The sequence below is a fragment of the Grampus griseus genome (genome assembly GCF_964374135.1).
Source record: "Grampus griseus genome assembly, chromosome: 13".
Lineage (NCBI taxonomy): Eukaryota > Metazoa > Chordata > Mammalia > Artiodactyla > Delphinidae > Grampus > Grampus griseus.
Genome location: NC_139007.1, coordinates 79,420,178 through 79,447,100, shown reverse-complemented (window position 1 = coordinate 79,447,100; position 26,923 = coordinate 79,420,178). Strand labels below are relative to the sequence as shown.

Sequence of the window (26,923 nt, the reverse complement as noted above, 5' to 3'; positions counted from 1 at the left end):
CTTCAAAGGGTCCTTCCCAAATTCTAATACTCTATCATAACCATCTCCCAGTTTGGGGGTTTCTTACAAATCAAAGGAAAACTCCAAATCTAAAGAAAATCAAGTTTCAAAACCCCTTTGAGAATGTCCCGAATAGGCAAATTATAGAGACAGAAAGTGGAACAGTTGCCCAGGCCTCGGGGAGGGAATGGGGGGTGACCACTGATGGGCCCATGGTTTTCTTAGTGGTGATGAAAGTGTTCTAACATTAGATGATGGTGATGGTTACACAACTCTGCGAATGCATTAAAAACCATAGAATTGTACACTTTATATGGGTGAGGTTTAGGTATGCAAATTACATCTCAGTAGAGCTGTTTAAAAACAAAGCTCTCTTGGGATGGCCTCCAGAGGAGATCTCCACCCATCCTCAGGGGTGCACCCTTCTGCCACCACTTAATGCCATCAGCTGCTGCACACGTCTTAGCTGTTCCTTTCTCGTGGAAACAATGAATGTTAATTGAGCTTTTGCCCACAGAACTGAGACACTCATCCACCCGTCTCACCTAAGGGCTGACAAGGTTCCTTTCCACGGCTTCCAACCGCACGATGACAGCATGAGGACAAAGTGCCCACGGCTGAGGCTGGGTCAAGTCAAGGGCGGGTGAGACCCAGCGCGTCAAACACTCCAAGAGGCTGGCAGGTGGCCCTGGGCCTCTCTAGCCACCGGCTGGTGACCCAGCCACCGTCACACAGAGCGCTCGGGAAGGAGAGCCAAGGCGACGCAGGCTTGGGCACAGGGGTCTCCTGAGGGCACCCACGTCCCCTCCAGCCAGGCGGGAACACCGGGATCGGTGTGGAGGAATCAGGTCCCCTCGGCCGTGACCCTCCCAGGTAGGAAAGCAGTGTGCCCCTCCACTGACGACAGACGTGCTCTTGGACCCACACCCTGAACTCGTCCCAGGAGACAGAAGGCCAAATACCTCTGGCACCGGCCAGTGCCCTGTTGGGACGGCAAGGAGTATTTTTAGAAATCACATGAAAGCTCCGCGCAGTTGGCACGCGGTCCCACAACAAGCACCTCCAAACGCCAGACCTGCCACACGGCCGCTGGGGCCCCCAAAACCTTTCAAAGCTTTCCAGGAGAGTCGCGACTCTCTAAAGACATCTTAGGGGGCCTTCCCTGGTGGCGCAGTGGTTGAGAGTCCGTCTGCCGATGCAGGGGATGCAGGTTCGTGCCCCGGTCCGGGAAGATCCCACATGCCGCGGAGCGGCTGGGCCCGTGAGCCATGGCCGCTGAGCCTGCGCGTCCGGAGCCTGTGCTCCGCAACGGGAGAGGCCACAACAGCGAGAGGCCCACGTACCGCAAAAAAAAAAAAAAAGACATCTTAGGCCACGCTCTCAACACACTGAACTTGGGTCTAAGTGAAGGTAACTGCAATCACACGATGTGGTCCACTTACTTGCAAAGAACTTTCACCTCACCAGTGTCATCACTGAGCTCGAGATCGGAAAATCACACAACGTGTATGTCTCTGCGTACGACACCACACACATGCGCACACACACACACACGTGCACGCTCACACACACGTGCACACACACTGTGACAACTCAGCTCAATCCAACTGGGCTGGGGAAAAAGACCAGAAACTGCCATGAAAGAAATATGACTAAAAGAAACAACTCACAGCCGTTTAGAAGAGAAGAGACACACGCGGACAGGCTTTTTATTACCTACCTGAAGCCCTGGCTGCTCCCAAAACAGCGGAACGGAGCCTCTGATCTGAACAAAAGACGACACTCCATCATCCATGTAGATCATCTACACCACAAGGAGACAGAAAGGGAAAGGTATTCTTCAATGAAACCGAATGTCCTGGGGCCGGTAACGGGATCCGGCTGCCTGAGACCCGACACCAGCCAGAGCGAAGGGCGACGGCGGGCTTGAGCGCCCTCTGCCCCTCTCCCAGCCTGGCCGAGCGGCTCCCCGCCCCGCAGGCCGGCGCTCACAGGCTTGCTCCGCTGCCCCCCAGCCTCCGAGGAGGAGGGTGTGGGTGGATGGAAATCCCACAACCTGAGCGACCTCCCCGAAAAGCCCAGCAGTCCCCTCCCCACCAATTTTAGGAACAAAGGCAAATGGGCTCTGGGATTTAACTAAGACCTTCCTGGGAGCCCTCTACTGTCACCCTGTCAACTGGCGAAGTAGCAGACAGCGACTGGAAAGGGACTGGAGGAAATGAAATGAACCAGCTGTAGCCCAAAGCCCTAGTTAGCTGCACTAGTCGGTCCTGCACTTGACAATGCAAGTCAAGACTTGACCTGAACTCACAGTTGGTCCTGGCCCTACACCACTGTGTTCTTGAACGTGTCAGGGAGTCCACACACACACACACACACACACACAGCCTCCACAAACTTCCAGGGTGACAGCACCTGCACAGACACAGACCATCCTTTACAAGTTAAGGAATGTATCTCCTTCCTACCCCACACACAGTTCTTCTAGGCTGTACCAACTCCTCATCCGTCTGCAGGCCCTTACTGATGCTCTAGTGCCAGGGAGGTCTAAAGGGACAAAAAGTACAGTCCCCAGCATCACGAGGGTGAGGGCTGCGGCAGCTATCAGATGCTGCCCTTTATCTGAGTAACTCTACCCTGGCCTGGCAGGGCTGGCCTCAGGCGATGCTACTGGCCCTTTCCATTTCTTAGCGGCCTGCTCCCTTACAGGGCAGCTTTCCATGCGGCTAGATCACGCTCAGATCACACATGCATTAGTAATTCTGCAGTGGAGGACCTGAATATTAGACCTGAAGGTTCCCTGAACTTCAGGAATTACATGAGCCTGGGAGTCATAATGTTGAGCTGAAACTCTATCCTTTAATCTCCAAAGGAAAAAAATGTACTGGGTGAAGAACTCGTCTGTTTTCAGATACTGATCACCAGCAAATTGGTTACGCTCCATTATTCCACTGACAAAAGCAGAAGAAAGCGGCGGCTATGTAAGCTACTGCCGGGGAGCACAGGCTACTGCGAGATTAAAGGTATACAGCCTCCCTGCCTGTGTCCACATTGCTGAGAGTCACCAATTCAGCCAATATCCCTATGTAAAGACAACTCATAACAGTGCCCGGGACCTGACGGAAGCTAAGGAACGATTACCCTTCACTTTACTTAATACGTGCTAAAAGCGCTACTTCCGGCATTAGACCACGCCCCTCTCGAGCTGGAACTTAACACAGAACCCGCTTCAGAAAAACACCGACAAGCGGTCCCAGCACTCCGGACCCCACCCCCGGGGCAGAAAGAAAAGATGCCTCCAGATTTCTCTATTCCTCCTCCCACATGAAAATATTCTAGTTCTGTGCCCACCCTATCACCAGGAACACCCACCTCTTTGTTCCCGAGGTGGTAGGACCACCCCCATCATCACACAGTAGTGATGGATTTAAAGTGCTTTCCTTTCTGGGCGAAAGAACACAGGTTTTAAAACTAGCGGGAGCTTCAACACCTGGCCTGACCTCACCGAGGCAGTTTTAACAGAAGGCACTTGGGGGCCCTGGGGGGGGAGGGACAGGATGGAGAGTGAACGCAGGTCAGCACGTGAGCTCTGGGACACCGCCGACCCGGGTCCCACTCCCCTCTGCCCAGCGGGGTGACCCAGGCTCTGTTCCTTAACCACCTCCTGCCTCGGTTTCCCTCTCTCAACGGAGTTAGCGTCACCTGATCACAGAGGGGTGACGTGCCGTGAAGCAAAGGAGGGAGCGTTCTGGGGCCCAGGGCGGTCACTCCTTCCCGTTCAGCTCGGAAAAGCCTCCTGCCCCGCAGAACATGGGAACAGGGTTCAGGCCGCGGGCAGGAGAGGGGATCTAGGAGGGGACAGACAGAGGTGGGAGGGAAACGCAGAGCAGGAGGGGCTTCAGGAAGGGGGAGCCACCGCGGCGTGTGGCTCGAGGCCAGGCCTGGCACCGAGCGCGCCCCTTTCACAGAGTGGGGGAGCAGCAGCCCAACAACCGTAACGAGAAAGGGACAAAGCAGGAAGCCTCGCCACTGGATAGAGACACTTTTCTCCACAAGGCTTTTTGCTGAACTTCTGGTCCAGGATGAGGTGTTTGCAAACCAATTCCTTCCAGGTCTGCATTCCCGGGAGAACACTCACGGTCATCCTAACCTCCCTGATGAACCAGGGGCCTTATCTTCAGTATCCAAATCGTTATCTTTTGTTTTCTTTGGGTAAATGAGGGGACTTTCTGTGCCGCGAGTCATGGCGGCAGAGCGAGCCCACCAGGTGGGACTCCCAGCAGAGCTGAAAAGACTGCAGACTCCGCCCAGGGAGACCAAGATGCCGTCCACACCTGCGCACACATGCATCTACACAACACAAATGTGCACACAACATATACGTGTGTGCACACGAGCAAATACACAACACACATATGCCTGCACGCCCACACAAAACCCCCCTACCCACAAACGGGCACACATACACAGCCTGCCTTGGAGGAGAAAGACTGTTCTCTTAGGGAAAAACATAAAAGCAAGGCAGGAGTGGATGGTTTGAAAACACCTCCCTTTTCTGGCTCCCTGAGAGTTAGTCTCCACGTCAGGGATCCAGCCTGCTCCGTCTCGCGCCATCGCTGGTCTGAATGACAGAGGCAAGCAGCCCGTCAGCCGCCCTCGCGCCTCTGCTACAGGACCTCCCCTCCCCAGTGGCTGAGGTCTCAGTCCCCTAGCAGAGGGCACAGGCTGGAGGTGACCTGCAGGCAACACAAGAGGGGCCAAGCTGCCCCAGCCAATGCTCCTTCCTGCCGCGGGCTCAGTACCAATGTCCTCAAGTTGCTGCCTGCACCCTCAGGTGCAGACATGAGGTTTCAGATCCTGCCATTTCTCTAAATGCCAGGTCACGAAGCAGGCGACGCCTCGTGTCTTCCTCTTCCTCCGTGGTTCTCCACCTCCCAGGGTCCTCCTCCAAGACTCTCCACCTCCCAGCATCCTCATCCAAGACTCCCCACCTCCCAGCGTCCTCATCCAAGACTCCCCACCTCCCAGCGTCCTCGTCCAAGACTCCCCACCTCCCAGCGTCCTCGTCCAAGACTCCTCACCTCCCAGCGCCCTCCTCCAAGACTCCCCACCTCCCAGCGCCCTCCTCCAAGACTCCCCACCTCCCAGCGTCCTCCTCCAAGACTCCCCACCTCCCAGCGTCCTCCTCCAAGACTCCCCACCTCCCAGCGTCCTCCTCCAAGACTCCCCACCTCCCTGGGTCCTCCTGCAAGACTCCCCACCTCCCTGGGTCCTCCTCCAAGACTCCCCACCTCCCAGGGCCCTCCTGCAAGACTCCCCACCTCCCTGGGTCCTCCTCCAAGACTCCCCACCTCCCAGAGTCCTCCTCCAAGACTCCCCACCTCCCTGGGTCCTCCTCCAAGACTCCCCACCTCCCAGCGTCCTCCTCCAAGACTCCCCACCTCCCAGCGTCCTCCTCCAAGACTCCCCACCTCCCAGCGTCCTCCTCCAAGAATCCCCACCTCCCAGAGTCCTCCTCCAAGACTCCCCACCTCCCTGGGTCCTCCTGCAAGACTCCCCACCTCCCTGGGTCCTCCTGCAAGACTCCCCACCTCCCAGCGTCCTCCTCCAAGACTCCCCACCTCCCAGCGTCCTCCTCCAAGACTCCCCACCTCCCTGGGTCCTCCTGCAAGACTCCCCACCTCCCAGCGTCCTCCTCCAAGACTCCCCACCTCCCAGCGTCCTCCTCCAAGACTCCCCACCTCCCTGGGTCCTCCTGCAAGACTCCCCACCTCCCAGGGTCCTCCTCCAAGACTCCCCACCGCCCAGCATCCTCCTCCAAGACTCCCCACCTCCCAGGGTCCTCCTCCAAGATTCCCCACCTCCCAGGGCCCTCCTGCAAGACTCCCCACCTCCCTGGGCCCTCCTGCAAGACTTCCCACCTCCCAGCGTCCTCCTCCAAGACTCCCCACCTCCCTGGGTCCTCCTGCAAGACTCCCCACCTCCCAGCGTCCTCCTCCAAGACTCCCCACCTCCCAGCGTCCTCCTCCAAGACTCCCCACCTCCCTGGGTCCTCCTGCAAGACTCCCCACCTCCCAGCGTCCTCCTGCAAGACTCCCCACCTCCCAGCGTCCTCGTCCAAGACTCCCCACCTCCCAGCGTCCTCGTCCAAGACTCCCCACCTCCCAGCGTCCTCGTCCAAGACTCCCCACCTCCCTGGGTCCTCCTGCAAGACTCCCCACCTCCCAGGGTTCTCCTCCAAGACTCCCCACCTCCCAGCGTCCTCCTCCAAGACTCCCCACCTCCCAAGGTCCTCCTCCAAGACTCCCCACCTCCCAGGGTCCTCCTCCAAGACTCCCCACCTCCCAGCGTCCTCCTCCAAGACTCCCCACCTCCCAGGGCCCTCCTCCAAGACTCCCCACCTTGCAGGGTCCTCCGCTAGCACACAGGCCTCTCCCTGCCCTCCCTTGCTCTGCTGTCTTTCCTTCTCTCTCCAGGTAGGAGGCTCACAGCTGAGCACTGACCACTTACCGTGGGAGGCACCCCCGAGGGCCAGCTGGTCTGTCTCCTCCCTGCTGTGACCCCACCCGGCAGGCTCCCGCTCAGACTCAGCTGAGGGGCTCAGGACGTGCATCTGTGTTGCCGACGAGGACACCCCTGTATCGGCTCTGGGAAACGACCCCTCCCCTGGGGTCACCTTCTCCTCCACACGCCAGGGCGGTCACGCTGTTTGGAGGCCCTGCTGGTGTGACTCGTCCGGCTCCTCCCTCCCGTGGTGGAGAGCACGGGGTCCCTTGGGAGCAGACTGAAACGCACGCGCCCCACGAGGAACTGCTTTGGGTGCAAGCCCACGACCTCCTGCCCCATGTGTGTCTGTGAAAACGAAATCACCGTGGGGCTCACTTGCAGCCTCTGGGTCCCGGCAGGACAGCAGCTGGTGATGTCTGGCTGACTGTCAGCTCATCCGCTGCTCCTGGGAGCAAAGTCGGGGCGAGGGCCTCATCCCGAGAGCAGCGCGGAGGAAGAAAGGGAGGAAAAGCACAAACCCGGAAGCCCACAAAGCTCACAGGAGCCAAGAAACCCCTCCCCGCGCCCAAGAAGGGAGGCAGGTGCCGGCAATTTAAGTAACAGGGTGGGCTGCAGGAGCGGGGGGGGGGGGGCGGGGAGGGGGCAGGGCGCTGCGGGCTCTAAGGCCTCGCGGGCCGGCCGCACGCTGCTGGAGGGGACAGGGTCCCTGCCTCCGAGCACATACACGGGGCAGGCAGGAGACAAGCGCAAGTCACCAGGCACACTTAGAACAACCAGAGCAGAGGCCCAACCCTAGTCTGTAGAAAAACGAGAAGAGCAAGGACAATAGGGAGATTGTTCATAAAGCTAAACGCGCTGCATTGAAAGCACAGTCCTGACCTGTTAATGTCAGGTTATGTCCTTGTGTTGGATTGAATTGTGGCCCCCCTCAAAAAGATATGTTGAAGGGGTTTCCCTGGTGGCACAGTGGTCGGGAAGTCCGCCTGCCGGTGCAGGGGACGCGGGTTCGTGCCCCGGTCCGGGAAGATCCCACATGCCGTGGAGCGGCTGGGCCCGTGAGCCATGGCCGCTGAGCCTGCGCGTCCGGAGCCTGTGCTCCGCAACGGGAGAGGCCACAACAGTGAGGGGCCCGCGTACCGCAAAAAACAACAGTATGTTGAAAGCCTAACCCCCAACACCTGGGAATGTGACCTTACTTGGAGATAAGAGCCGTTGCAGATGCAATTAGTTAAGAAAGGTCAGGTTGGAGTAGGCTGGGCCCTCAATCCAATATGCCTGGTGTCCTTATGTAAAGGGGAGAAACACACACACGCAGGGAGAAGATGCCACGTGGTGCTGGAGCCAGATGGGAGTGACGCTGCCACCGCCGGGGCGTCAGAAGCTGCCAGTGGGAAGGCTCCTCCCCCAGAGGCGTCAGAAGGAGCGCGGCGGTGCGCACGCCCTGCTCTCGGGCTCTGGCCTCCAGGACTGGGAGACAATACATTTCAGTCCTTTTCAGCACTGCCCCCACTCCCACCATTTGCGGTGCTCGTCACAGCAGTTCCAGGAAACCACTACGTCTTCTTACATTTTCAGTGTTAAAACGTCTTATCGTTTAGGAACAGACAGTGATAAGGAGGACAGTTGCTTTATCAATGACTTGCTTGACAAGTAGATGGGACCCCAATTTTTAAAAAACTGGTTGAAATCCAAAAAAATCTAAGGGGCACTAAACAAGGTACTCTCTGCCCGAGGGCGGGATGGGGAACGAGGCGAAGGCTGAACCGCAGGGGCTCGCTCCAGGGCTGCCCCCGGAAACCTCCTAAATCCCGCTCAGTTACCAGGTTCAGGGTCTCTGGTATTTTGATTCGTCCAAAAATGCTTTGCATCTTTGGCCCCCACTTCCCAGCACAGCGCTCAGCCTGTGGCAGGTGAAAAGTAATTAAGATCTGTGGAATGAATTGAATGGTGCAAAGACTAATGACACAAGGATAAAGACCGGGATGGAACACTGTGAGGAAGGCCCCCATCTGGGGGCTGCGTTTTCTCTGTCATTTTTAACCAGGTGTTTATTTACCAGCCGCGTCTATGTCCAGGAGAGCTGAAGTCACAGGCAAGAAATTGCCCCTCTGCTCATCTTCAGGCTGCTGACTGGCATCCCCCTACTCAGCATCTGACCCCAAGAGGACCCTCCCCGCTCTGTGCCCTCCGAAAGCCCAGGCAGGTCCAGCTCACACACGGAAGGCAAGTGCTCAAATCTGTGCTGAATTAAACTGGCTAAAGCCCTGGTAGGAAACACCTGTCGCAGCTGCAGCCGTAAGAGGGGATGCAAAGTCCCATCAGCACTAAACAAACACGGGCTGCTTGCAGCTTGACACCCACGGCAATACCACTGCTGTGCCTTTCATGGGCTATCCTTTGATTTATTCTATCAGTTAGTCTACACGGTGGTATTATCCTACTGTGTAGGATAACATCGCATGTTAGCATGTTCGCAAAAAAATCACCTGTTAGCAAAAAATAATAATAATAATAATAAATAAAGCAGCTGTAAGACAGCATCTCTGGGAATGAGAACAGAATTTAGGGGGGAAAAAGTCAATGAGAAATTAAGCAGAAGGTTCTATTCCACGGAGCTGCTGCCTCACATGGCAGATTTCACAACTCCCAGCTGCTAAGACTTGCTTCCAGGAGGAAGCTTCAGTGGATCTAGAATGAAAAATAACTTCCTTCTCTCATCCTGCCATTATTCAGCTACTTACTTTTGTCTTAAAAAGATTTTCAAACCTTATTGGTTCATTTGTCAGCTGCTCTCTGAATAACCACCACCCTTCGTGATATCACGGCAAAAATTCCTTCTTCTTTTTAGGAAATACCCCTGGGTAAGCAACGCTTTTCCAGCGTGAGAAGAGAATCAAAAAAGATACAGCATGCAGGGACTTCTCTGGTGGCGCAGTGGTTAAGAATCCGCCTGCCAATGCAGGGGACACGGGTTCGAGCCCTGGTCCGGGAAGATCCCACGTGCCGCAGAGCAACTAAGCCCCAAGCCACAAACTACTGAGCCCGTGTGCCACAACTACTGAAGCCCACGTGTCTAGAGCCCGTGCTCCACAACAAGAAAAGCCACCGCCATGAGAAGCCCGCGCACCGCGACAAAGAGTAGCCCCCGCTCGCCACAACCAGAGAAAGCCCGCACACAGCAACGAAGACCCAACGCGGCCAAAAATACATAAATAAGTAAATAGATAAATGTATTAAAAGAAAAGATACAGCATGCAAACCCGAGGCCACATTTGCAAACAGAGCCCTATGTGCTCCTGGGAGAGCGAGGAGCCACGAAAACGCCTCCAGCACCCCCGCCTCCAACGGAAACAAGTTTGCACAGGTTCCTCTGCTCTGAACCAGCGGGGGCCACGGGCCGGCCTAGGCACTACTGACCTGCTCCGTCTCCACGAAGTTGGACACATGGCCGTCGTCGTTCACGCCTCGGGTGTGGAAGCGAGCACCGGCGCGCTCGCAGCTGATACGGGAGACGAGGCAGGCCTTGGCCTGCTTGTGAGAGGCGTACACCGTGCGGACGGCCACCACCCCGCAGATGACCTTCAGCAGCCAGTCACAGCAGCGCACCTGGTGCTGCCTCAGGGGCACGTGCAGCAGCTGGTTCCTGCAAAACAGAGCCCCACAGCGGTTCAGGCCACCTCACATCCTCGAGGGAACACCGTGCCCAAAGCAAGTCGGGGAGGTGCCCAGGGGCTGCCTTCCCACACTGCACACTCCCCATGAACTCCACAATCGGGACACACAGCCTAGGACGTGCGTGTGCTTCCGAGACACCCCAAACGGCAGGGCCACGGAGACACGTGCAGCAGGAAAGGGCTAGGAGTCCTTTCCTGAAGCTACTCCCAGGCGTCAGTATCAGTGAATGGAATCCAGGTACAGGTGTGAGTCAGTCACAGGCCTTTCAGGGAATCTCAGAGAAGCCTCTGTTTACACTGGTGGCCTCTGCAGTTTTTGATAATGAATCCCATCAGTAAAAATTTAATCATGCTTTACGATGACAGGATAGTGATAAATGATAACATGACAAATCATAAAATAATTAAATATATGCATGCTTACATGCTTACTTAAATTATATTCAGGTCCCACAAGGTGAATGTAATGAGAGCATTACAAAGCAATGGATGATAAATAAATGGGATGAGAGGAACATAAAACCTAATGAAAGTTCTAGTACTTCCTCCCCATACCCAGTGGATTGTTCTGGGTCCCTGGCATCCACGGTGATAATCATGGGGATAAAGGCCAACGTTTATCAAGGGCACCGAGCACCGTTCTACGTGCTTTGGGACGGATCAACTCACTTCATCCTTGAAACAGCCCTGTGTACCAGGTGTTATCATTCACCCCATTTTACAGATGAAGAAACTGAGGCACAGAAGAGAAGTACTCGCGCAAGGTCACAGCGCCAGGAAGCGGCAGCATGGAGTTGGAGCTGTGCTCTTCACCCCGAGCCTCTCCTGCTGAAGGCCCTACCTTGACAGCTGCACCTGTGCATGGCCACACCCTGCTCTCATCTCTCACTCGCTCGGCCTCCCCAGCGCCCACTGGAGCTTACTGAGCAGGCAAGTGGTTGCTCTGAGAAGTGGGGCTCGGAGGGCGTGCACGGGCCTCAGGCTTCTTCCGGGCTCCACACAGTTCACCCAGGGGACCCAAGCAGTGCCGTTCCGAGGCCCCTAACACGCTCCCCAGGAGGCAGGAACCACCACAGGGTAGCAAGCTAATCTAGGTTACAATGCCCTATTTGTTTAAAAAAGGCAGCACGATTCCTGCCCTAAGCAGCTCTCTCCTTTCTGGAGAAGTGTGCCGTGAGCTCTGACGTCTCAGGCGGCTTCTCCAAGTGGCAAGAGGCAGCCACTCCCTGCTCTCAGGCCAGCCTCCCCGACGTGACCGCGTGGGCACTAAGAGACACCCCCCGCCCCAGGAGCAGGGCCATGCCTGACCTCTCACACCAGGGCGCTGGTCTGCCTAAAGAATGATGAGCATGAAGCATTACTTTACAAAAACACCTTCCCCTCTTCTGAAACCCTCTCTAAAATTCAGATGATAAACCATCTTTAGTCATCCCCATATGAAATCAGCATCAAAGGAAGGCCTCCAGAATATTCCAGGGTCTTCCAGCCACACGGCTATGGCTGCCATCAGTCACTAGGGGTCAGGGGAAGGAACCGTTTGCCAAACAGACAGCTCTAAATAATCCTGTCTGTAGTCACACTGGCCTGATCCCCTGTGGGAGGACAGCTCACATCCTTGAAGGAAGAAACCCAAACCTACAAAGGAAAACAGCCTGCGTCTCCTTCCAGGACTGGATGGTACTAGGAAGCAACGATCGGTGGGGAACAGTAACCAGCCCAGAAAAATGCCTTCACCCCGCTGTACACCAGCCACGTTCAGCGCTGACCCCATCTGACTCCAGATGTGGGTTCAGACCTTGAACACCGCACCCCAAATGGTGGGTTCAGGCCATCAAGCCCGTGACCACGCAAGCTGGGGCTGACTCAGCTGTGGTCAGCTCCATGGGTGCCGCCCTGAGCCCAAACACCACGCCCTGGAGTGTGGGATGGCCCAGCAGCCTCGCACCTCCAGAGCCCAAGACAGTCTAGTGTGCACTTGGGGCCTCCCGCTCCCCAAGCCCCTTCTGCCTTCACCCTGTGATTCTCTGCTTTGTCTTCTTTGTGGATCTCAAATCTCCAACCACAGAGCTGGCATCAGGAGGCCTGAGAAGAGCAGGTACAAAGGGCAATCCAGGCACCCAACAAATGTTACAGCCTCTGAGACCCCTAGCCTCGGCTCATCAGACAGTCCCAGCTGAAAAGGAGCCCCCGGCCTAAGAAAGACCCCTCATACCCCACAGCCCCTGCGTCCCTGAGCTTGGCTGCCTTCAGGGGCACGTGCACCTGCAAAATGGAACTAGTGATTCACAGACACACCATCCCCTGCACCTGTTACTCAGAGTGTGGTCCTCAAACCAGCAGCAATGGCGTCACCATTGGCTCCTTGCTAGAAATGCCGAGTCTCGGGCCCCAGCCCAGCCCTGCTCCGTCAAAATCTGCATTTTAACAAGATCAGCAGGAGACTCACACGCTTGAAGTTTGAGCATGCTACTGCCCCCCAAACTCAACAAAACCAGAGAACCTAAGAAGATTTGGTGGGGCAGGGAGTATGGGGACACATGGAAGGATATGGCGAACCCCCTTTCTCCAAATGGAAGTCAGGAACTCACTCGTGGGAGTCCAAGCACCAAGCTAAGTACACTTACCTGGTGATGGAAACCTATGACCTCCTCTGTTTGGGTAAGGGAGGGATGAATAAATAAAGGGCACAAAGAAGCCTCATCAGTCCTGACTCAGGGCTAGAAACTGGGGTAGCCCCAAAGGCCAACACTGGAATCTAGGAACGCCTCATTATGTGAGGTGTACTGGAACAATTTCTACAGCGGGATTTTCATCACTTTTGCTTCTGACTCTTATCTCCTGGTAAATCTGAGGGGAACAGCTCCATTGCATGTGAATCGCTGTACCCCCCTGGCTCTTTCACAGGACTGGTGAGGGTCATGACCCCTGGAGCCCAGAAAGGGAGATAATTTACATATTTATAGGGTCATCCACACTAGCTAGTCCCTGAAGGAGCGCCCAGATGACCCTAAACATACAGAAACCCAACCACTTTTGCCTGGGCTTCTGGTCTGTCTTATCACACTACTGCACACCACCTTGGCAGGATGACTCAGTTTTGCCGTTGATACAACTGGTTTGGTTTCGTGATTAACAGCATGGGATCTGGAGCCAGATGCCTGGGGTCAAATTCCCTCTGTTATTCAAGCCTCAGTCTCCTTACCTGTAAAATGGGGATAACAGACCCTACCTCATTGGTTACTATGCGGATTACGTGAGTTATGACCCCCAGAGAACTTAGAACAGTGCTTTAGAAATGTCGGTGGTAAATGTCTGTAGGCTGGAGGATAACCAGGAGAACTGAGGGGCCCAGGGGCCAGGGAAGCACTGAGCACAGGCCCAGGCACTTGGGAGAAACCGAGAGATGCTGCCACTTGTGCTCTTTACTTATGGAGCAGATTTTCCTTCCTAAGTCTGCATTAAACCATGTTGAACACCCTCCCCGACCCCTGGTGGGGAGTGGGGCTTGTTCGCCTCTCATTGTGCGGAGAGTGAGCGGGCACAGATCACAGCTCTCACAGGTGACCGAGGTGCCGGGGATGATGCGAAGTGGAGATCAAGGATGCAGGCGCCCATCGGAGCCCGCCCTCCATGTCAGCTGTGGGCAGGAGAGCCCGGGCCCCAGGGCCTCACCAGAAGAAGGAGTTGCCCCACTCGGAGCTGTCATCGCCCTGCTTCTGTGCCCGGACAGTGAGGTCGAAGCAAGACCCATCGTTGGGCCAGGAGAAGTAGAAGACCCCTGAGTTGAGGATCTTCCTCAAGGCTGTGAGGCGGTCCTCCTCCTTGGCCTCTTCCTGAAGTGGGTAAAAGTCGGTGGCGGTGATTTTGTAGATTTCGGCCTCTGGAATTCTGCCCACAGATGTGCAGCCCGTCACCAAAACCAGGAAGCTCAGGGAGGTGCCACCTGGAAGGGAGTGAGACGTGGGGGCTGAGGATCACGGGCGGCAGAGCGGCGGGCGGTGACGCGGGTGATGGGCAGCCGGGCTTTCGGCTGCAACCACGCAACTTCCTGTTCTCGCCTTTGCATCCCCCAGACCTCGCCTTCCTAAACTCCGTGGCTCAGGGGTCCGCCCTGTCACCTGAGCCCGAAGCCTGGAGCCGTGGTTCCAGAGCCCGGCCCCTGTCCAGCAGCGGCAGCATCACCTGCAGCCTGTTAGAAATGTGAGTTCTCGGCACCACCCAGGCCTCTGGGGCCGGGCCAGCAGGCTGCGCTTACCAAGCCCAGGTGGTCCTGCTGCCCTCCAGAGTCTGCCTGGAGCCTTCCCAGCCCCACACCTCAAGCCTCTCAAATCCACCCTCCCCACGAATCCTCAGGGCTCCAGCCGGAGTCAGTCCTCCAAGCTCCATCGCTGGAGCGGCCTCCCAAACCCGCTTGATCGCAGACCTCCTCCTTTGCTGAAATCCTTCCAGGCTCCCACTTGCCCACAGGGCTGAAGTGGGAACATCTGGGAGGTCCGAGCCACTCCTGCCCACCTCCTGCCCCTTCCCACACACAGCGCGCAGGGTCCAGCAGCTTTTACAGGCCGTCTCTGCAGCTCCTCAAATGCGCCCTTGCACCCCTGGGCCTCTGCCAGCGAGGCCTTCCTCAACTCCCTCCCCAATCACCTTCCCACCCTCAGCCTCTAGACCAGCAAGAGCCTTCCCAATGCCTCTACCCAGACCCCTTCCCAGGAGAACTCCTCTCCGCCCTCCTGGGGTGAGGTCGGCAGCACCTCCTCCAGGGAGGCTTCCCTGCTCTCCCAAGACACTGCTGGGTGTCCCTTCTAAGGGCTAAGTGGTAGCCCTCGTCACACACAAAGCTAACAGCCTCCTTCCCTGCGTGTGTCCCCCAGTAGATTGGGGGTTCCTTAAGGGCAGGGCTCTGTTTGGTTGTCATATCCCAGCATCCTGGCATTGCATACGGCAAGTGTTTGACGAACACTTCCTAAATAGGCCAATGAGAGAGCAGCTCGAGCCTCCCCTCCCCCGGTGAAAGGTTACCCCAACCAGTGCGGACCCCACTGCCAGGAGGAGGACACACCCCTCTCCGGGGATGCCACCACACCATCCATGGCTGTTTTCTGTTCCAAGGCAATGCTTTACTCTGGAGACAGTGGGGACACTGCCCCATAGTCCCCTTTCTCAGGAGAAGGCCCAGGAGATAAGTTGGGTAACGAGCCTTTAGGGGCTGGTGTGATTCTGGTCCAGAGCACACTCCTCCCAGCCTACTGAGGTTTAAAGGACCCGATCCCACCCAGATCTACTCCAAATGTTCAGTGGTCATTATCCAGAGCAATGGTGGTCAGCGTCCTTAGATCTCTGGACACTTTGCTAAGACCCCTAAGACTGCCAACTCCACTGCTCACTTATGCTAGGCTCCTTCCTCACACTGAATGAGAAAAAGAGTCCTGCTGGGGGTCGGGTAACATCCGGTTTTTATTAAAGAGCCCTTCATTTGATAAATAGGTCACCACTCGTACCAGGCCTACCGGGGGTTGGGGGTCACATACAATAGGCAACCATACTGGCTCGTATCCCACGTCTCCAGTCACATGATCAGGAAATCATTTTGAAACAACAAGAATAAGGCAGTTATGCTGTGGACAGTGCCAGGTGTCAGGGGGCTGAGTTTCTTAAGCAGAACAGGCGTCGTTTCTGGAAGACAGGTGGGGTTTATGTGGGGTTGACATCCTCAAATTTCAGCCTCACAAATACAAATACTACCCCAGCCTAGAACCAAGGCCCACGCATCCCACCTGCCTCTTCCGGTGGGCTCGGCACGGGGTGAAGCAGAGTTCGAGAACTGTCCCCTTGCAGTGGCCAGAGGACAGCCCGGTGGGCTAGGCTGCGAGCCCAAGATTAGACCCTGGAGGGGGTGGGTTCCAGGGGCGGCACAGAAAATTCTACTTTACGTCTCTCCCTCCGAGTCATGAAGTGGGTTTCTGGTACCATTTCCTCAACAGCCTCTGCGTCGGGGGGCCGAGTCCCTGGCAAGAGTTCCAGGGTGCTCCGAAGACAGCACGCACTTCCTGCGCAGGGCAGTGGCCCTGGGGAGGCGTGGGGCGGGCATGCAACTGCAGGCGTGAAAAGGCTCTTGAAATATATGAGAGCAAAGGGAAGGGGCCGCCGCCACCGAGGCGTCGGGCTCCCGAGTCCTGGGACGAGGGGCTCAGGAGAGGGTGAAGAATAAGAAGAGCCACCGTGTGGGAGCACGCGGGAAGCAGATGCTTTAGCGACAGTTAATCCTCAGGGCGATGCTTACCGTGTGCCGGGCACCATTCCACACACTTCCTCCCAGCACCCCCATGAGGGAGGTACAATTTTTAGCCCCATTCAAAGGAAGGGAGACAGAGGCACAGGGAGGGTGAGTAGCCTGCCCGAGGTGGCACAGCGGGGAGGTGGGATTCAAATCCACTTTCTGGCTATCCCACCCGGGCAAGTTACTCAAGCCAAGTCTGGTTCCAGAGCCGGTGCTCTTAACCGTGTCCTTGCAGAAGTATGGCCAACCTGCCTAACAGCGCTGCTATCTGACACAAGAGACTGTCCCCGGGGAGCTGAATCACCCGCCCGGTGCACAGCTGGTCTGTGTTGGACCAAGATGCAAACGTGGGTCTCACCTTGGCCCAGGCTCCATCTGGCCATAAGGTCCAGCGGCCTTCAACAACTTCGGCTGTTGTCTCTCTAAGAACTGTGATTGACCAATGCACCTCTCGCTCATTTTCAAATTGACACCAGAAGGGTTCGCTATTAGTTTAAATGGTTGTGATACATTTTCCATCATGTGCTAAATGCTGACATGTAAAACCGTCGTGGGCCTCTTTACCAGCACCCGGTGGAATCTAGACGGTGATTCGTACTCTCATCATCTATTGTTTAAAGGAATCCATGAACAAGATCTTCTTTAACAGACGGGATTTTCCCTCCTATTTCCAGTCCACTCTCCCCACAGAGCTTCATCCTAATGTAACATTTTGTGCTTCACCTGACCATATTGTACAGCAATTTGATTCTGCAGCTCCACGTCTCCAAAAAGAGTGGCTTTTGGCTTGAGTTATCACTCAGGCAATGATGTTTAGTACACGATTGGTCAAACGATGTAAACGAAACATTTTTGTTAAATAATTGTTTAATAGAAAAAGTAAAGATTTGTCGGAAAGGCTTCTCTTAATGGGATGGATGGGACTTACAGTTCGTGGATAAATATTATTTATTGATGGAATGAAACTATCAGTAGATTCTATAGCAAGTCTAGTTCTATTTTCCATTTTTATAGCAGTAAACACTAAGAGACCTCGTTTACATTAATAGGTGCGAACAGAAAGAGCTTCATTATAGAAATGTCACTCAACCCTTCAAAATCCTTCTGAGCTACACGTTAAAGAAAAAGAAATCACAATACTCTATCAACAAAGCTACTGTTAATGCTGTCAGCTGATGCCCCAACTACTTCCATTTTGTGGAAGGCAAACAACTGACTATCATCTGGCTTGTCAACAAATCTGCTACCTAGTCATTGAGGTGACTGGCTTCCTCAACTGCTGACAGTATTCTGAACTGTCCCTGTGTTTGGCACCCTAGAGGCATTTACTTCTGAAGCAGCTCACCACAGTGAGATTCCGGGCAGGGGAAAGGTAAGAGAGCAGACAGGTGGCTGTGGATGGAACAGAGAGGGTGAGAAACTGGCCCCTCATCACAGGACATGTTTAGGCAAACCGATTCCTGGAAGGAGAGGAGGGCTTGGAAACTGTTCTCCTCAGATCTAACCATGTCCTGCACTGTGGACTGTCTCTGTGACCCCCAGAAGAACAGCCCTAGGCCTCCGTCCCTCCAGGAGGGGGACCTGCCCGGCCTGCTCAGCCTGGCAGGGGTCACTCCAGCTCTGGCATCACCCCGTCTACCCATCTGTGTAACAGCCCCTGTGCTCTCATGCACTGCAGGAGACAGGGGTTGGGGGTGGTACCGTGAGGATGCTGTTAGCCTGTGATCCCACACAGAAGGCGTCTCTAGGGGTAAAAGTGAGGCCGGTGGGACGCGCCACCCCGCCCCCCACCCCGGCGTGTGAGAAATCCCCTCTGCCGTCACCTTGAGCACGGGATCCAAGCTGTGTTTCCAGTAACCCAGGATCAATTTTCTCACGGCCCAGAAGTAAACTGGGCCTGGGACGGGGGTGGGGATGTCTCAGAAGTCATTAGTCAAGGCTGAGTCCAGGGGCTTGAAACCAGTTAGGGCCTTGTAGCAAGGCAAAGACAAAAGCCAAGCTTGCCTTGGCCTCAGAAGATGGGGCTCTGGGCTCTGCACGCCTCCAATGGCCTCTGGGGCCTCAGACAAGTCCCAGGCCCTCTCTGGGCACCAGATGGGCTCCCCGTCCCTTCCAGCTCCAACACTCTGATTCCAGTGCTCTGGCCCAAGCAAGACCATGCCTGGGTGAGAGGTTGCCGGCCAGAGTCAGGTGAGGAGGGGGTGAGGGCAAGAAATGGGTCACAGGCCAAAAAGACACACCACAACCAGGAGAGGTCACACCCGCACACAGAGGCAGCCTGAGTGTGCAGCGTGGGGCAACGGAATGCAACCAACTCGATATATATACTTGTTCACGGGGACAGGGCTTCAGTCTGGGAAGATGAAAAACGTTCAAGAGACGGATGGTGGTGACGGTTGCACAACAATGTGAATGTCCTTCATGCCACTGACCTGTACGCTTAAAACTGCTTAAAATGGTAAATTTTATCTTATGAATATTTTACCCCAATTTTAAAAAGCCTCCAAAACCTCAATATCGATGTAGAAATCCTCTCCCTCAAAGCCCAGCTCCAAGTCAGAGCTGCCCAGGAGAAACCCCGACCCCTGCAGTGCCAGGGTCCGAGCCTCCTCTGTGGCCACCCGTCGTCCATCATCTGGCTGGGAAGGGCGGGCGCTGGAGTCCCGATGAGTCAGGGGCAGACACAATGGTTCATTCAGGGACAAGGCTGGGCATTTTCTGTGCCGGGTTTTCTCTGTGTTTGCTCGGCCTCGGAGTTCTCTCCCCGGCCAGGTGCGTACTGATCTCAACCCTGGGTGCCTACAAACTGTCCTACCTACTCGTCTGCTTGTAGAGGATACTCTCAGATCCGTGAACATGGGACTCAGGGAGCCTAGGCTTCCCCAGCTGTGAAGTGATGAGCTGCGGCCGGAGGAGCCCGGAGCTCCCGCCCCTACCCCTTACCAACGAGCTCAGAATTCTAATGATCTGTATCCACCTGCTCATCTCAAGTACCTCTTTATCCTTCCCTGCCAAGAAGATGAGAGCAGTGAAGGCAGCGGTGCGCTGGCAGCTTTCACCAGCTCCCGGGAGCCAGCGGAGCACATCACAGCCCAATTCCACACTGGCCTGAAGTCAGCCGCGGTGGGTGCACTTACACCACAGAAATTGGCAAACGCGGCCTGTCAGGGAGTTCCCCCCAGAGAGCTGGAAGTCAAACAGTGGAGAGCACACCACTGGGTGTAAGGATTAAAATAAATTATTACAACTGATGGCCATCCCCTTTCAAGACTTGCTGGAGGACACGGCCTTCCCCGAATCTCAAAGGCTCAGAGACTCAAAATTCCCTCTCCAGAGACGTCCCATTCTGCGGTGACTGCCCAGAGAAGTCAGCCCTCGACTGGCCTGGGCAGACTAACCACCACCAGGAGTCCCTGACCGGAAGGCACTCAGCCTGGGCCACATACCTAGTTCTCCCAGAAAGACCCACCCCCTGCAGGACAGCCTCCCCCAACACTCAGTACCCAAGTTCAGTCCATGTTCATTCTCTCATGTAAGCCCCTTCAGAACTATGTAAGATAGACTTGAGGCAGTTTTCCTGCTTTTAGAGGAAATTAGAAATTAAATTAACTCAGGTCAGTCTGTTGAGAAGCCGAAACTAGATTTGAGGAGGGCTATCTGGCAGAAGGTTTACAGGACGGGCATGTACAGTTTCACAGGCTGTGCACTGCACAACTCCAGGAGACACAATTCATTAGAGACCTCAATTTCTTCAACTCCTGAGGCTATGAAATAGGGAGGCCTTGAGAGCTTAGGTGAAAAGGGAGTTAAATTCCTATAATCATTGGGATAAATTCTTTCCATAGCTATACTCTCACTTTCTATGCTTTGTACTGTGTATGTGTCAGGAAGCCCAGCTCCGGGGCTTACTGCGGGGGCTCCACCCGCTTCCTGCTGCCATTTCAGAGAGGAAGGAGGGACTTTGGCTCTCCACGAAAATCTACAAACCTGTATATGTTTGTTAATTTCTAACATAAAAGGCTATTTTCACTGAGGTAGATTGAAACTGAACAACTGCCCCAAGTTAAGAGCCTGAGGGGAAGTCTCTCTCTTTGTACAGAGGCCTTCAGCCTAAGAAAATCAAAAGGGGCGGCAGACTCCCACTCGGGCTGGTTGTCTCCGTAGCAAATGAAAGTTGGAATTTCACTCTGTGCTGCTGACACCCTCCACAGGTGGGGGGAAAAAAACAAAACAGACCATAGTCCTGGGGTGGGGACTTGCAGTGGGAAAAGAAATTCAAGTTAAAGCCAAACACTCCTCAGTGTAGCCAAAGGGAATTTGAAAAACTCGATAACAAGGCCCAATCCTTCCATCCTTCAGATACCCTGGGCACTTTCAGAAATGTGTTGAGAAAGGCCGAATAATCCTGACATTCCAAAAGTCAAACGCATTCTCACCATGCTCGGGGACCTTCACAGCCCACCCTGCAGGGTGACACTGGTGGGCAGGGCTGAGGGGATTCAGAGGACACCAGAAATGGGGGCTGGGGACCAGAGGCTGTGCTCACTCACCCCTCGGGGGAGGGTGGAGGGCTGCAGGCGGGGAGGATGGCCTTGCCCAGGGCAGCTTTAGGAGTTGGTCACCTCCCTCCACTCCCTGCCCCGGGATGAGCCTGCTGCAGCTGGGCACCCGCAGACACCCTGGCTCACTCTGACAATGTCTCTGGGGGCTGCCACCCTTCCCAGTTAGGACCAGTTCCCTGGATCTGACCTCAAATCATAGCCCAGGAAGAAAAGCTTTGCCCTGGGATGTGGGGAAGGTACTGCCTTCCTGGCCTTGAAATCTCAGCCTTTCTGTTCCTTCCAGGACAGAACAGCCTAGTGGTTGAAGGAAGCCGCTGTAGCCAGAAAGCAAGAGTTTAAACCCCAGTCGCCACTTGAGGACTGCCCGACTTCGGGCTAGTGACATATGAGAAATGGACCATTAATTTATGTACAGGAAGAATGTTGCCAAGTATAACTAGGATGCCAACAACTGTAACATATCTTAAATGTCCAGGTGTTGTAATATAAAAACTGTGTCACAGCATAGATGAAATACAACGCTTAAGCTCTCTGTCAGTCACAGTCCCTACCTCATAGGTTGTTGGGAGAGCTGAGTTAATAAATTTAAACACTTAAAACAGTGCTAGCTCAGAGTGAGCACTATGTAAGGTTAGCTGTCATCCTCATATCCTCATGACTGAGGAAAGGCCACAGGAATTTTTCATAACCTCAGAAAAAAAACTGCTGCAGGGGAAAAAATCTGCAGAAACCCTTGGCAGGCAGCACATCTTCATGAAAAAAGCAAGGGTCTGGAGGCAGCTAGATCCAGGTTTGAATCCTACCTAAGCTTCTTAGGCAAGCTCCTTTTACCCTCTGAGTCTGTTTCCTTTACTGAAAACGAGGATAAAGATGCCGTATCACACTGACTTGTTTTTAGGATTAAAGAATCTAATGTATACTCAGCCATTGGCACAAAATAGACATTGAATAAGTGCATTTTGTCACGAGGGTACTGAATGCTTTTCCTAAACACTGTTGGGAGATGATCAATGTCATCATCATAGTTCAGAAAAAAAACATCCCACTAAAGAAAAGACCAGAAAAGTAACAGCAAACAACAGGGCTGTTCTGTCAGCTTTCAAAATCCTCAATCCAGGAAAACAGCTGCTCCGTGGACGTGGAGATGCACGCGCTCAGCTCGGGAAGAGCCTGCGTTTGGTGAACTCACAGCCTCTTCTGGTCTTGGCCCCGTAAGTCCTCGGAGACACTCAGCTGTAAATGAGGCAGCCGAGAGGGGAGGAAGGACACGGGGGCTGCAGCCCCAGAAGTGCACCAGGGCTCCCAAGAGGTCTAGGAGCGCAGAGGTGAGCCAGGGGTCCCACACGGAGGCGGTGGCACCCCACCCCAGCCTACGGCTCCGCCCCTCGAGTATCACGCCGAGCAGGATGCCCACTTGCTCCTGTAATTCTCTGTCCCTTCTAGTCACACTACACAGCCCAGCTCTGAAGCTCTTTCCGTTGCTCTCGCTCACACCCACCCTTGGTGCCCGACAGTCAGGTGCTGGTGGCTTTTCTCTCCTAGCCAACAACGCGCCGTCCCAGCTCCTCTCCCTCAAGACACACCCAGCAAGTCCAGGGGCTCCGGGCCTCTGACCGCCACCCGGTCTGGAACACAGATCTCTTGTAAACAACAAACAAGCCCCTGGGTTGAGCCCTCCACCTCCAGACCAGGCTGGAAAACCTTAGATCCTGGTGGGCACGCGATGAAGGTGAGCTTCCTCTGCAGCCAGGGCACGAAGCACCCCTGGCAGGACCAGGCTGCGCTCACCTGGACCTCCTGCCCAGAGGAGCTGGCTCGGCGAAAGAAACATTTTAAAGGATGATAACAGTTAAAATAAAACGCCTAAATCCCACAGTCTTTCCACACTAACATAAGAGAGGCTCTGCCCGGCACCAGAAATCTATCTAGCCAGGGGGGTCTGACAGCTGCTGCCCCTTGGAGTGGGTACTCACCGGACTTCAACCTGAGCTCCCCCAGGCAGCCATAAGCATCAGTGAGCTTTCCATACTGGCCTTTAATGACCTCCTTTTCTTCTGGAGCTGGGGAAGAAACACAGCACAGACAGCATCAGCTGAGCCTCCTGTTGGAGTTCATTCACTGCAGCTTCCAAATGCAGCTCCCACCCACTCGGAAAAGAAAACGCAGAGACAATAGCTCGGCCCCAAGTAATATTTGTGGAGGTCTGAGGATCAGCAAATCACTGAGCTGCAGTAACTCAGACCTCCCCACCAAAAGCTTGCTCTCTGGAAGCTCCGACAGCTGCCTGCGGGCTGGAGAGGCAGAGGGGAGTCCCCGGCTGGCAGACGTGAGTGTGAGGGTTCGAGCCCGGGCCAGTTGCTGCAGGCCGGCCCCGTCCCTCTGCGCCGCAGTCCACATGCTCAGGAACAGCAGTGAGTCATCACTCCCTGATGGGGAGGACCGTCCTTCTTAACTATCGTCCACCGGAGGCTGCGTTGTTCAAGTGCCCACCTGCCCCCAGGGACCAGCTAACACATGGGGGCTAAGCAGGAGGCCTGGGGCCAGTGAACCCCAAGGCAGGCTGATGAACAGAGGCCCCGGGTCTTCAGCAGTTACTGGGAACGCCCAGGGCGAGACCCAGCCCGGTGCAAAAGCGAAGGCAGAAAAACTGACAGAGAGAAAGGCTGTTAGAAGCAGGGAGCCCTGAACCTTGACGATGATGCCACAGACGCCACTGGAGATGCCGTTGGCTGTTACAGGGGCCAGGCCTTTGTACCCCTTTCTCAGAAGAGGCTTAGATCCATAATTTTCATCAGAATCTCCAAGGAGTTACATGGTTAAGTTATATGGTTAAAAACCAGTTCAATAAATGACATTTTCCTCCAACGGTCATGTGAATTTTTCTAATTGATTAGGTTTTTTTTTGGTGGGGGGGATCAGGGAGAAGAGTAACCTGAAGGTAACTACCATAGCCCTGCCGACTCCATCGACTTGCCGCAGAGGATGCGGGACGGCTGGGAGGCGGTGGAATGATGTATTAGTCTCCACCGCCGCGGTAACAAATGACCCACCACATGCTCAGTGGCCCAAGACAACACAAATTTGTGATCTTATAATTCTGCTTGTCCGAAGTCTCTGAAATGGGTTTCACCGGGTTAAAATCGAGAGGTCAAAAGGATGGGGTTGCCTCTGGAGGCCCTAGAAGAGAAGCCATCCCCCTGCCTTTTGCAGCTTCTAGAGTCCCCTGCAGTCCTTGGCTACTGGCTGCTTCCTTACTCTCCAAAGCCAGCAATCGCATCACTCTGATATCTGCTTCCATCTTCATACCTCATTCTCTCTCCTTCTCCTGCCTCCCTCTTCCATCTGTTAAGGACCATTGTGAGTACACTGGGCCCCCAGATGACCCCAAACAATCTCCCATCTCAAGGCCCTTAACGTAATCACATCTGCAAAGCCCCTTCTGCCACGTGTAGTAACTTTCACAGGAACTGGGGATTAGGGTGTGGACATCCGAGGGGCCCCAGATGGATACAACCCAGTTCCTGGAGCCTCTCCTCCCCGAGTCTATTCTCTGCCCAGGGTGGTGACAAACCCGCCATTAAGGGACGGGCCCTGGGCCCTGGGCCATGGAGCCCTCCTGGAAGTGGCCTGCTCCCTGCTCTAGGACACGTGAAGCCCTAGGACAGGTAAAGCCTGTGAAATCCCAACCCCACAGATGGAAGCGAACTGCCCCTTGCAGGCCCTGTTCGGGGCCACGCATGGTGTCTCCCAGTCTAACCAGGGAGAGGCCTGGTCCTCACCTCGGGGGACAAGTTGCTCAATGCAAGAGAATAATTCTGACACGAAAAAGTCATATTTTAACCCTCAGAGACTTACAAAGCCTTTGAACAGAACCCTGAAGCCGGAGTATCATCTGGGTCTCACTTTGCTGACCCTAAAACATGGTGGTCTTTGTGCATTCATGCACCTCTGCAAATAGTCCCGACCGAATAAACAAAACCCCGGGAAACTGCCAGCCAAAGTTAATGTGGTCAAATCCACACTTCAGAGGTGGGAACAGGGCTTCAGGAGAAGCCGTGGAAACAGACTGACCCCTTGCCCTGCTGGATCACAGAGGACAAGCCCGCACACCATGTCCCCCACCCCTGCGCTGGGAAAATTAAACAAACACAAACAAAAAAGACTTTTCATCCTATTTTAAAAACAAAGAAGCACAACGCCACCAGGCCACTTTGTCCCATTCAAATCCTGTAAATGATTGACTCCTGAATATATAATCAACACCATTATCCCCGACGTTCACACGTGGTTCACATGGCAGGTCACGACCTTAGTGCACGTGACAGTCCTGGGAGATGCTTTTGCTCCACCACAAACAGACTGACGGTAAACCAACCAGGTGGCCTGAAACATCGAACTTTCTCAGCTCTCGGTTCCGGAGCCTGGAAGTCTGGAAGCAAGGTGTCAGCGGGCCACACTTCCTCTGGAGGCCCCCGGGGAGGGTCCTCTCGCCTTGTTCTGGCTTGTGGCGGTGGCCATCCATCTTGGCCTTCCTCAGCTTGCCGCTGCGTCACTCCAACCCCTGCCTGCATCGTCACGTGGCTGTCTTCTCCCCGTGTGGCTCTGTGTCTCTCTCCTCTTGTAAGGACACCCATCACACCGGATTTGGGGCCCCCTCCAGGATGACCTCAATTCAACCTAACGAATTACACCTGCAATGACCCTATTTCCAAACAAGGTCACATTCCGGGGTACCCTCTTAAAGCCCAGACTCCCGGCAAACCGTCTCTCCTTTTCTCCACGCCCTCCTCTCCGAGGCCCCTTCTGACCCCTGCAACGTGGAAGCAGGATGCGTCCCATCCCTGTGACGCAGGCCCCCGCGCGGCCCTCACAGCCCCATCTGCAGCACTCCCGGAGGCCTGGCCTCCCAGGCAGCCTGTTCTAAAACTGCCCAACATGCCGCCTGCCCCAAATAACTGTTTCCTCACTTAGTGTCGAAGGAAGAAGAAATCCATTTTGCTCTTCAAGAGGGAGCTCACAAATCAGATACATACAGGCCTCAGGCAGGTAATGAACGAGTGAAGCTGCTGGAGGGGCCCTGGGCGACCAGAGGACACACGCCCCTGCTGATGGGGGCTCACGGTCCGTTCCCACCCTGTTACCCCAGGAGGACAGGCCAGCACAACACCAGCAAGCCTCCAGTTTTTCAAGAGAAATAGGATACTTCTGATTTTTCAGTGTTGGCAACCAGTCCAGATTTATTTTAAGCACCGTGTGGGCTGCACACCTCTGCAGACCGTATTTGATCTGCCCGTTGGCAACTTCTGTCCTTCCTTACTTAATGTCTCAAAAATAGACTACGCCTGTCTTCCACACTTTTTGCATTTCCGGTAGGTTTTTCCATGTGAGAATGTTTTTGCTTCCCCCGCCCACATCCCCCCTCCCCGCCCCCACATTGGCCATGACTTTCCAGAAAGTCCTCTCGTTTACACTCCCACCCTCATCCTCGTCCACCTCTTGCCCAGGGATTCAGCCGTTCGTTCAGTGGGCATGTATCTGAGAGCCAAATGCGGCTGGCACTGTCCCAGGCACAGGGACCCAGCAGGGATCCAAACAGACCCCAACCCACCTACGCCAGAGTCAGCCGAGGCAGACGCTGGGCAGCGGCAAAGAAGGGACACATGTCATGAACGGATGAGCGATGACAGTGGAGGCCAACCCGGCGGGGCTGGGAGCCGGGAGCCGCGGCATTGACGAGGCTGCCACAAAGGTGGTGGAGCGGCGGCACCTACTCGGTGCCAGGAACCACACAAGCTTCCTGCCGAGGGGGACAGATCAGATCCGTAGCACAATACAGACAGTGATATGAGCTAAGGAGAAGAAGGGAGCAGGGAAGAGGGGCAGGAAGTGGGGGAGTGTGAACT

The 26,923-nt window shown here is 54.9% G+C and overlaps 1 protein-coding gene across 3 annotated transcripts in view; it reads right to left on the bottom strand.

The window, feature by feature from the left end:
• The window catches only part of SYNJ2 (synaptojanin 2), a 97,937-nt gene that overhangs the window by 44,381 nt on the left and 26,633 nt on the right, over nucleotides 1-26,923 (bottom strand). For 2 of the 3 annotated variants that reach the window (XM_082669414.1, XM_082669415.1), the window contains exons 2-5: nucleotides 22,994-23,080; nucleotides 13,854-14,124; nucleotides 9,925-10,150; nucleotides 1,721-1,804 (exon numbers count right to left, since the gene is read on the bottom strand). In XM_082669414.1, coding sequence (XP_082525540.1) covers nucleotides 1,721-1,804; nucleotides 9,925-10,150; nucleotides 13,854-14,124; nucleotides 22,994-23,080 — 668 coding nt within the window. Of the gene's footprint in view, nucleotides 1-1,720; nucleotides 1,805-2,468; nucleotides 2,581-9,924; nucleotides 10,151-13,853; nucleotides 14,125-22,993; nucleotides 23,081-26,923 lie in introns of those variants that run through there. The other variant, XM_082669416.1, reaches the window with a different exon arrangement.